Raw genomic sequence first — 12044 nt, forward strand, 5'->3', positions numbered from 1 at the left:
CCAGAGTCAGTGATACCTCGGGTTGAATCCTCATCATTTTTAAGGGGGAGTGAGCAGCCAGAGGTCATGGTCCATATAGGAAACAATGGCGACCTGTACCCTGTGTTAGTGAGACCAGAAATAGAAAGGTCATACAGTTTAATATTGGGTAAGGAGTTGGCACATGAGAGAAGGCTTCAGTTTTTTGGATCATTGGGCTCTCTTCCGGGGAAGGTGGGACCTGTACAGAAGAGACAGTTTGCACCTAAACTGGAGCGGGACTAATACCCTAGAAATGCTAGAACTGCTGAGTGGGGGAGGGGTTAAATTAGAGTTGCAGGGGGATGGGAAACAGTGCCAGAACAGAAAGTGGAGAGATTGTGGAGGCCTCAGACAAAGTCAGAAATCACAAGGTTGAGCATGGTGGGACTAATGTTTTGAGATTGTAGGCTGTTGAAAGAAACATAAGGTTGTGATAGCTGGTGATTTTAACGTTCCACTTATTGACTGGGACTTCCATACTGTAAAAGGACTAAACGGGATAAAGTTTGTCAAATGGGTTCAGGGAAGTTTCCTTAATTTGTAGATAGAAGTCCCAATGAGAGAGCATGCAATACTTGATCTTTTTATTACGGAATAAGACGGCAGGTGACAGAGGTTTGTGCTGGGGAACACTTTGTATCTAGTGAACATAATGCAATTAGTTTCAAGGTATTTATGGTCCTTGGTTGAGATTCTAAATTGGAGAAATGCCAATTTTGATGGTGTCAGATAGGATCTGGCAAGTGTGGATTGGGACAGGCTGTTTTCTGGCAAAGGTATTCTTGGTAAGTGGGAGGCCTTCAAAAGTGGAAATTTGAGAGTACAAATCTTGTATCTGGCTGTCAGAATAAAAGCAAATGTAACAGGTTAGGGGATCATTGGTTTTTGAGAGATATTGAGGCCCTGGTAAAGAAAAATTGGATTAGACATTGGCTTTGTGGGGGAAGCCAGAGAGTGGTAGTAGATGGTTGATTTTCTAAATGTGACTAGTGGTGTGCTGCAGGGATCAGTGCTGGGTCCCTTGTTCTTTGTCATCTATATCAATGATCTGGATGTTAATGTGGTTAACTGGATCAGTAAATTTGTGGATGACACCAAGGTTGCATCGGGATCTGGACCAGCAGGAGACAGGGTAGTAGATAGATAGATAGATACTTTATTCATCCCCATGGGGAAATTCAACTTTTTTCCAATGTCCCATACACTTGTTGCAGCAAAACTAATTACATACAATACTTAACTCAGTAAAAAAAATATGATGGTTAAATAATACAGTAACACAGAAATGATGAAGCTCCACTGCACCTGCTTCGGATTCCGATGTTTGTCTGTGACTATTGTGAATGTATCAGCTTTCAATGGCGGGGGCGGGGGCGGAGGCAGCCGGCCTACGTGCAAAGTCAGCATAAGTGCCCCGCTCTTAAAAAGAGGCCCGGTTCGCCCGTCCGGGTGTACTTCATTGCCGCCACCGCCGCAGATATGAGTGCAGAGACCAAGAAGCCGATCTTCTCGCAGGGCGAGGACTGCAAATCGGACTGGAGACTAGCCCACGCCAAGTTCGATGAATCCGACTCCCTCTTGGAGATCCTGGGGAAACCAGTCATGGAGCGCTGGGAGACTCCATACATGCATTCGCTAGCAACTGTCGCAGCCTCGAAAGGTAAACGCTCGGTCACCCTCTCAACGTCCTTGTCAGCTCAGCCTTTCAAAATGCAGCCGATGCATTTGAGTAAAGATGTAGGTTACAGTTTTGCGGAGGTGTATCAGTTTTACCAGAGGCATTAACTCTTTTTGAGAAGTTTTATTAACTCCTGCTGGAGCCGTTGCCAACTATATTCAGAGCGCTATATTCTAAAAATAGCTCTTGTTATAGCAAGCTAATTTTAGTTCGTTCAGCGATACATTCACTACTCAGATTCATGGACATATTTGAGACTGAGGTAAAAGGTCATGGATCCAACCCAGATTAAGAATTTAAATGCCTCACTAACCTAGTTTCTTACAAATGTCTTAGTAAGCCCACTTGGAATGGTGTGGAGAGTGCATGAAGAAGGCGGGTTAGTTTGTAATCAGACGAATTCCCCCAGTATTATTTATTGTGAATGAACGTTTAAGGAGAATTTTGTGTCACTGTGTGTTAAAGTGGCGATGCTACTCTCTTTCCCGGGTCCATTTTTTTTCGCGCATTGAGGAAGACAATAGACAATAGGTGCAGAAGTAGACCATTCGGCCCTTCGAGCCTGCACCACCATTCTGATATCATGGCTGATCACCTACTATCAATACCCGGTTCCTGCCTTGTCCCCATATCCCTTGATTCCCCTATCCATAAGATACCTATCTAGCTCCTTCTTGAAAGCATCCAGAGAATTGACCTCCACTACCTTCCGAGGCAGTGCATTCCAGACCCCCACAACTCTCTGGGAGAAGAAGTTTTTGCTTAACTCTGTCCTAAATGACCTACCCCTTATTCTCAAACCATGCCCTCTGGTACTGGACTCTCCCAGCATCTGGAACATATTTCCTGCCTCTATCTTGTCCAATCCCTTAATAATCTTAGATGTTTCAATCAGATTCCCTCTCAATCTCCTTAATTTCAGCGTGTACAAGCCCAGTCTCTCTAACCTCTCTACGTAAGACAGTCCAGACATCTCAGGAATTAACCTCGTGAATCTACGCTGCACTTCCTCTACGGCCAGGATGTCCTTCCTTAACCCTGGAGACCAAAACTGTACACAATACTCCAGGTGTGGTCTCACCAGGGCTCTGTACAAATGCAAGAGGATTTCCTTGCTCTTGTACTCAATTCCCTTTGTAATAAAGGCCAACATTCCATTTTAGCCTTTTTCATTGCCTGCTGCACTTGCTCATTCACCTTCAGTGACTGATGAACAAGGACTCTGAGATCTCTTTGTATTTCTCCCTTACTCAACTCTACACCGTTCAGATAATAATCTGCCTTCCTGTTCTTACTCCCAAAGTGGATAACCTCACACTTATTCACATTAAACGCCATCTGCCAAGTATCTGCCCACTCACCCAGCCTATCCAAGTCACCCTGAATTCTCCTAACATCCTCATCACATGTCACACTGCCACCCAGCTTAGTATCATCAGCAAATTTGCTGATGTTATTTTCTACACCTTCATCCAAATCGTTAACGTAAATGGTAAACAGCTGTGGTCCCAATACGGAGCCCTGTGGCACCCCACTAGTCACCACCTGCCATTCTGAGAAACACCCATTCACCGCTACCCTTTGCTTTCTATCTGCCAACCAGTTTTCTATCCATGTCAATGCCTTCCCCCCGATGCCCTGAGCTTTGATTTTACCCACCAATCTTCTATGTGGGACCTTATCAAATGCCTTCTGAAAATCGAGGTACACTACATCCACTGGATCTCCCCCGTCTAACTTCCTGGTTACATCCTCAAAAAACTCCAACAGATTAGTCAAGCATGATTTACCCTTGGTAAATCCATGCTGGCTCGGCCCAATCCTATCACTGCTATCTAGATATGCAGAGGGAGAACACCTTGAGAATCAGAGGGACGTTGTATGCATTAAGTTCATTTTTATAGACAACCTGTTGAAGGGTGAAGAGACTGGGTGGAACAAATGTCCTCTACATTTTAGAACGTTATTTAAAAAAAAAACTTATCAATCATAGTGAAATTACTTTTGTTCATGAATGCGAACCTAGCAGAATGTCGTCAAGATTGGCCTTGTTATTGGATGTATGAGGCTAGGCTGTTCTGAATGCAAACATTTGCTTTGCAAGGTGGGGAGTCCAGCCTCGAAGATTAAAATCCGTTTCAGCTCCTTCAAGTGAAAGTGTCCTTTTTAACATCTTGGTATCAATTTTTAATGAGTCTCAAATTATTTGTCAAAGTTACAAAGGCAGCTTTTAGTCGCAGGCAAGCTTGTGTCACTCGGAAGTCATTCGAAAGTTGTCTGGAGGTTAATAAGAGTGGAAGATTCTCCACTCTCCCGTGTCTTGCATTGGAGAGCTTGAAACCTAAAGTCGCCTGCTCACTCACACAAGAGAAGCTGGAAATCCAGAGAAGCACACACGACCTGAAGTCCTCCAGCATTTTCTCTGAGACTGGCTCACTTGCAGGATCTGGTTGTTGCTGGCAAGATCACTATTATTGCCCGTCTATAATTGCCCAAGAGGTGGTGGTGGTGAGACGCAGCCTAGAACTAGTACAGTCCATCTAGTGAGGATACTTCCCTCATGTTGTCGGGGTGGGCTTTCCATAGTTTATATTCGCCAAAAAGGAAGGAACTCAGAGGGTGCACTGCCGAGGGAAACTGGCAGGTAGTTGAGTTCCCGTCGTATCTGCTATTCTTGTCGTCGAACGGCAACAGATTATGTCTGTTAGGTGCTGTTGAAGAATCGTGGCTTCGAATATTTCTAGAAGTAGCATCATTTTAGTACATTTCTGTGCACTTCAGGGATTAAGAAACACTATCGTAAAATTATTTTTAATAATCACCAGAAGCTACAGCTTGTCCTTTTTCTTCCTCTGAATTAGCTACACAAGTGCAGATCTAACTCAGCAGCTGTTATCCTCCGTCAGCATACCAGCTGTTTCACTCATTCATGGGGTGGGTTACCGGCCAGTATTTAGTGAATTGGAATCAAGTGGCTGCAGGGGACAGTGTCTAGAATTTAAATTCCCCAACTACTGTGGTGGGATCCAGTCTGTCTCGGCTGCAACGTGTAACCTTAATCCATCTTTGTAACTGCAACTTTTCAACCTCCTCCTGCTCTTCACCTGCCTATAACCTCCCCCTGGTGCCCATCCTCATGGTCCACTCTCCTCCAGCCCTTTACCTTTTCCACCTATCACCTCCCAGTTTCTTAATCATCCTTCTCCCTCCTCTTGGCTTCACCTATCACCTTCTGGCTTGTACCCTTCCCCTTCTTATTATGGCTTTTTCCCCTTTCTTCCCAGTCCTGACAAAGGGTTTTGGCCTGAACTGTTGACAATCAGCTCTCAGCTTCACCCCACCCCTTCCGGTCTCCTATCATTTTGCATTTCCCCCTCCCCCTCCCCCTCCTACTTTCAAATCTCTTACCATCTTTCCTTTCAGTTAGTCCTGACGAAGGGTCTCGGCCCAAAACATCGACAGTGCTTCTTCCTATAGATGCTGCCTGACCTGCTGTGTTCCACCAGCATTTTGTGTGTGTTGCTTCAATTTTCAGCATCTGCAGATTTCCTCATGTTTGCTTTAATGTTGACTGTTTATTCGTTTCCACAGATACTGCCTGATCTGCTGAGTTCCTCCAGCATAGAGTGTTTCTTTGTAAGTGTAACATGGATTCTCTTTATACTGAGTTATCTGCAATGGTAGAAGTGAATGCACTGGGTTGAAGGGCAGCTAGTGGGGAAGGGAGAAACAGCATTAAACCATTTGTTTTCTCTTGGACTAGGGGGGCGAGTTCTGGAGATTGGATTTGGAATGGCAATTGCTGCCACTAAGATTCAGTCCTTAAATATTGAGGAGCACTGGATCATTGAATGCAACGACGGCGTGTTTAGTAGGTTGCAGGAGTGGGCGAAGGAGCAACCTCACAAGGTGAGTGCTCTCTTACTACACACTCGATAGTTCAGCGCTTTTTCTGGCGTCCGTCTTTTAAACTCTGCCCTTTCTATGGCTATGGACTTGAAAGCAGTAGCAGAGAAGGGAAAACCATTCCTCTTTGAATTCCTCCAATTGAATTATGCCCTAGTATTTTAGATCTGAATATAATACTTTATTACAAGTGTACTGTAAAGCTAACACAACAAAAAAACCCACATTATGATGTTTCAATGCACTAATTCTTGCCTAAATGAAATACAGGTAGTCACTGAATTGTAAATTTTCTAAGAGAATGTAAGAACTATGTATATACACAAATCTATCTTTCATGTACATGGCAAAGATAATCGAATGAAGTATATTGCAGACCAGCACCATGAGATTTGGAAAAAAAAATCTTTATTTATACCAGTGATTTTAAGAGCAATGCAGTTCATCCCCCTGCAAGTGTCCAAATAATTGAAAAGACAGCTAAAATTAATATTAAAATTGTACATATATTTCAATGTAGGTTATTCCCCTCAAAGGACTCTGGGAAGATGTCGTCTCAACATTACCAGATACACATTTTGATGGCAAGTTTCACTTTGAAATCTTTCAGTTTTAAAAAAATGTCACAATTGATAAAGTATCCAAGCATATAATTCTGTTTTCTGTCTAATGTTCAGTACTTTTTGTGTAGCTTCTCTAATATGGTGAAATATTCAAATGGAGATTTTGAGATAACCAAAAGTTTAATGAAGGAAGAAGCTTTACGATAAGTCTTGCAGGAAAATGTAGAGAACTTAAGGGAATTCTAGGGCTTAGGCCTTGACAGCTGAAGGCTGTCAAGGGGAGGAGCCATTTAAATCGGGAATGAGAAAGTCTACTCTTTGAAAATGGCAGAGAAAGTAGATCTAAGGAATGAAAATATATAGTTGTATTTTAGATTTAGTATCATTCTGAGATACGCTGGCTGGTGGCGTAGTGGCATCAGCGCCAGACTTCGGAGCGAAGGCTCCTGAGTTCGAATCCAGCCGGCTCCCTTGCATGCTTTCCATCCGTGCTGGCTTGAGCGTCAAGCTAGCAACTCGGCCTCGTAAAAACAAGAAAGCCCGCTTTTAAAAAAACTGTCACAATGGCGTCCCGATGACTCCACTCAGAGTTAAGGGCTTTCTTCTTCTGAGATCTAATCAAATCATCACTGGAGTATTGATTTACAGGATTTGGAGAATTTGGATTATTTTAGATTTATAATAGATTGAGGACAACTGGATTGCACTGGATTGAGTGGATTAACAGTAAAAAGGGAATTTTTGGGGTAATTTGACCAAGTTGTGTTGAGATTGGGAGAAGCATTTCTGTTTCTGCCGAGTTAGCCCATTCCAAATAACCAGTATGTACTGAAGAATTTGGTTTGAGGTTTGAAATTGGGGCTGGTGGTGAAGAATTGCTAAGAATCCTTGCTAGGGATAACTCTACTAAGATGGTTCTGGAAATGTATACATTTGGCATATTAAGCAGGTACAGTGCACAATAAAGCACTGTTGAAACATGAGACTATAGATCCTGGAATCTGGAGCTGAAACAAATTATGGGAGGAATTCAGTGGGTTGAGCAGTATGGGGGGGGGGGGGTGCTGCTAGGATTGTCAACATTTTGAGACCCTGCATTGGGACTGAGGGTGGGGAGGGTAGTTAACCAGTGTAAAGAGGGGGAGAGATATGATGGGCAGAAGGACTGGGAGGGGAGGGTTAAGTTTTGTCCAAATTTCTCATCTGAGACTATTTCACTATCTTAAGAAGCCTTACAATAAGAAAGTATTTAATCTCAGTTTAAAACAAAATGAGTAAAAACCTATAAGCAAGTATTTTAAACAAAGTAAGGTGCTCTTTGAATTTAAATTAAACGTATCCCAGTTCTGCTGTCCAACTGTACAACTTCAGTCAAAAGTTGCTGCCTTGATAATTGGAAGTTTTTGGCACAATACAAGAGCTATTTTATAAACAGTGCTGTACCAATGGATCAAATCTGTTTAGATGTTTAAAAAAAATCCTTTTAAATTGCATGTGACAAGCTATGATAAAATGCAAGGTAAAATATACAATTTCAGGGTCTCCAAAGTATTAGCAGTTTGAGTTTTTGAGAATGTAATTTATTCGATTACTAAAATTACAATGCATAATTGTTTAACATATTGAGGGGAACAGTTGCCTTTCAATTGGAAGTTGTGTGTGATCACTGATGTTTTACCAGTGAAATGGTGTGGGATTTTAAATGACAGTATAAATATTTAAGGTGCTGTGCCCTTTCCATCTTTTTGAGATTTTTTTCTTTGCTCTCCAGGAATTCTTTATGATACGTACCCTCTGTCAGAAGAAACCTGGCACGTACATCAGTTTGCTTTTATAAAGGTAAGCCTGGACCTATTTGGCCTAGGTTTGCAATGGCAAATGAGTAGTGCTAATCGATGAACTTGCGTGAGAAAGATTTGTGAGGCGTGGATGATAAATGATCAGAGTAGAGAATGTGCCAACAGTCTGAAAGGTCTTCTCCTGTTTCCACATTCCTCTGTTCTATTGGAACATGTCTTTCATTCCCGTGGTACAAGTTAACCCATCCCACACTACTCTGCCATGCACAGCACCCCAGGACAGTGGTACAGCAAGTTAGTTATTTTGACAGATAGTATTAATTCATTTTGCCCTTTATAATGTATGTGCAACAGAAACCTGTCATTGCCTACAACTTCCACCTTGACTTCTGTACTCCTACACTATCTCCCTAGAATCAATTCAGAAAATAGTCACCCTTGTCACTCTTACAGCTCTGTCCCCATGTCTATGTTCAGTTATCTCCTCATTCAACCTTTAATATTGGAATCTATATTGACTGGCAGAATAACAGCTTGGCAAGGATGAAATATTTTTGTGCCACAGGTGAAGATCGCCTGGAAGTAAAGGCAGCCACCTGCAACCACTGACCTCTGTTTAAACTTTCTATTAGGAACATGCTTTGCGCTTGTTGAAGCCTGGCGGTGTTCTTACATATTGCAACCTGACGTCCTGGGGAGAGCTACTGAAGGGAAAGTACAATGACATTGAGAAAATGTTCCAGGTAGGAATCGAGCAAATTCATGCTCTTCCTCAAAACTATTGGGGGGAAAATATTGTGGTCAATTTAAGTATTAATGTTTCTTTATGAAATAAAGAATTATTGTGATCTCATTATCCCAATCCCAGTGAACAGGCCATAAACGCAAAGCATGCCCTTGCTGGATATGCTTGAATCAAATGGAAACACGTTCTAACACTGTTAGATTAAGAACAGGTGTTTGGGGGGTGGGTAGGGAAGAAATGCCTGAAGAAATGCATTTGGTCTGAGAAGTTTAAGATGGACAGTGTTAGAAATGCTTCCTCTCACTCAGGGGTTCCCAGCTTTTTTAATGCTGTGGACCAATACCGTTAAGCAAGGGGTCAGTGGGAACCCCCTGCTCTAAGTTAAAGAATATTGCGAAAAAGATATACCTGCCAAGACAGAAAGGGACCCTGGGTCTGAGCTGCAGGTGTAACTTTAAGCCATTGTGGTTGGACATCTCTTTAGAATTGCAATAACTGGCAGACAGAGTGACACTTAACCTCACTTGGGGCTCGAGTTCAGCTGAATGACAATGACTCCATGTTGCGTGCATCACAATCCATTTCACAAGCAGTCTTGTTTTCCCAAGGATGCGTTAAAGGGATTATCACTGTCAACCTTTCCCCTCTGCATGTTTAAATACTGGCTGTGGGGAAAGGGCAGTGATTGCATAGCTGGCTATGTTGCTGCCTCTATTTCCTACTCTCCACTGTCACTGCATCTCAGATGATCTGTGCAACCATGGGAGAGATCAAAATTAATCTCAGTTGGATGAGCCCTTCTTAATTTAAATTCCATCTGAAGCTGTAAATTGTGCATGATAGCGATTACTTGGTAGCCCTGGACACAAGGGCTGAAGCTACAGTGCATTGGGGAGTGATCTAAACCACATCCACTTATCTGAAAGCTGTCAAATCTCCAGCTGTCACTACCTGTTTTGTTTCTCAGTGGCAGCCCACACAGGCAGCTTTGCAATACAAAGTTCTGAGACGGTTAAAGAGATCGTGTCTTAAAGACTGAATTGCAGATGAATGAATTTACGATTACCAGGTCTTGTTGTAAATAAACAGATTTGCTGATGGCCTAACTATTTATTGTGTTTTGGTAATGTAAGCACAAGTGCTGCTAGGGCAAGAGGAACTTCTGAACTGCAGATAGGATACTGGTTTAAAATCTCATTCAAAAGAGAACATCTTCAACAGTATATCTCCTTTACCACCAGCCTCAAAAGCATGCACAGTTTCTGATGCAAAAGACATGAATGATTCTTAAAAGACATGCCACAAACATCAATAGGTCAGCTGATCTTTGACTTTGATTTATTGTACAGAGTATATAAACCATAAGTTTTTGTGCTTTACACTCTTGGTGAATTTGCCTAAACCTGTTTCCTACTGCTTGTGGAACCCAACCACAATTTCATTTCAGCAAAAGCAAAGTTGCAATCATGCATAACAGTGTATGATATACAGGTGAGGTTAAAAAGATAGTATGGATGAGGAAGAAGGAGCATTATTGTGGAAGTAAGCTGCTTTATCTTGCCCAAAGGCAATAACTAATGAGCACACAGCAGTGCTCTCTCTCTGCTCTATTAACACCCACAATATTCCTCTGGAATCGTATAGGGTTTTGCATGTTGAAGCAGTTTTGTACTGGTAATAAAAAATCACATTTTTATTTGGAAAGTGCTGCATGTGGTATGGTCTGTTGAACAACTCCACAGTAACATTCGTGTTTAATCTGTCCAGGAGACCCAAGTACCGCATCTGGTGGAGGCTGGCTTCAAGGAGGAGAACATTAAGACCACTCTAATGGACATCACCCCCCCTAAAGAGTGCAGATACTACTCTTTTCATAAGATGATCACACCAGCCATAACCAAACATTAACAAGCCCATCGAGATCTCATTGGGATTCAGTATGGTCATACAGTCACAGAACACTACAGCACAGAACAGGCCCATCAGCCCATCTAGTCCATACCAAACTGTTATTCCAGCTAGGTGGACCTGGCCCATAGCTCTCCATACCCCTCCTATCCATGTACTTATCCAAATTTCTCTTAAATGTTGAAATCAAACCCAGATTCACCATGTCTGCCAGCAGCTCATTCCACACTCTCACCACCCTGAGTGAAGAAGTGTCTTCTCAGGTTCCTCTTAAAATATCTTTTTAAAAAATTGAATATTTAATTATTAATTTTATCGTATCCAACATGGATTTCTTTAGATCCATGGTGAACAGAAATGAAGGCAATAAAACTAGAGCAAACACGAAGAAATCTGCAGATGCTGGAAATTCAAACAACACACACAAAATGCTGGTGGAACACAGTAGGCCAGACAGCATCTATACGGAGAAGCACTGTTGACGTTTTGGGCCAAGACCCTTCGTCAGGACTCGTCCCAAAACGTCGACAGTGCTTCTCCCTATAGATGCTGCCTGGCCTGCTGTGTTCCACCAGCATTTTGTGTATGTTCAATAAAACTAGAGTATCTGTCTATAGTAGCAGCTACCTGGATTTCAAAGTGTGTATTCCCACATTTGCCTTTCAATCTTAATATTGCCCTCACTGGATGTCTTACTGCTTTTTGTTTTAAGTATTTTAAATAGGGATGATCGCAGAACTGCTCTGGACCACTTAGGACAACCCTTCCAGGTTACTGTAGGTGTAACCTCCCTAAGTTCAGCATCCACAGCTTGTATCTTCCTTACAACTAACGTAACTGTGAATTCCCAAGAAAATATGTCTAACTTGAGTGGAAGTAACCAATTAGTTTCACAATGAGCAAAATTTAACCTAAACAGTTTTGCCTGCATGATTGCTAATGTTGGGGAAATGGAAACTACTGCCAGATAGCACTGTTGGGTACAATGTTGCAGCATTTTTTACTGAGGGGAAACTTGGAATAAAAAGCTATCAAATAATATCATGGCATCACTTTCCTTGTATATAAAGATTTCCTTAAATGTCTGATCTCCATCAGTACTCAAGACCACAGATAAGAAATATTTTCCCAGGCCATTCTTGCTGCTAGCTTTAGTCAGCTAAAACTTTACTATACTTGAATTTTGCACTGCCACTATTCCTATCAATACAAAACACTATCAATAGAGTTTTGCCAATTCCCCAGAGGGACCATTTCCCAAATCTAGGGAAAGAAAGTTTATTGGGAAACGATCTCATCAGTACCTGTTGCCAAAATACAGGAGGCAATCGATAGCAAAGGTAAACACATCAAAAGCATGGATATAAAGTGTTGTGGTTGCTTTGTGAAACTCTTATCGTCTCAGAGCATAACACTGAAAATAG

General features: G+C 42.0%; 1 protein-coding gene across 1 annotated transcript; it reads left to right on the forward strand.

The window, feature by feature from the left end:
• The first annotated feature begins 1421 nt into the window (after nucleotides 1-1421).
• gamt (guanidinoacetate N-methyltransferase) lies at nucleotides 1422-11659 on the forward strand. Its single transcript, XM_073068340.1, has 6 exons — nucleotides 1422-1681; nucleotides 5463-5608; nucleotides 6126-6189; nucleotides 7940-8007; nucleotides 8600-8710; nucleotides 10480-11659. Exons 1-6 carry the CDS (start codon nucleotides 1501-1503, stop codon nucleotides 10618-10620), a joined length of 711 nt encoding a protein of 236 aa, XP_072924441.1. The 5' UTR covers nucleotides 1422-1500; the 3' UTR covers nucleotides 10621-11659.
• Nucleotides 11660-12044: the final 385 nt, after the last annotated feature.

The sequence above is a fragment of the Hemitrygon akajei genome, chromosome 16, assembly GCF_048418815.1.
Source record: "Hemitrygon akajei chromosome 16, sHemAka1.3, whole genome shotgun sequence".
NCBI lineage: Eukaryota > Metazoa > Chordata > Chondrichthyes > Myliobatiformes > Dasyatidae > Hemitrygon > Hemitrygon akajei.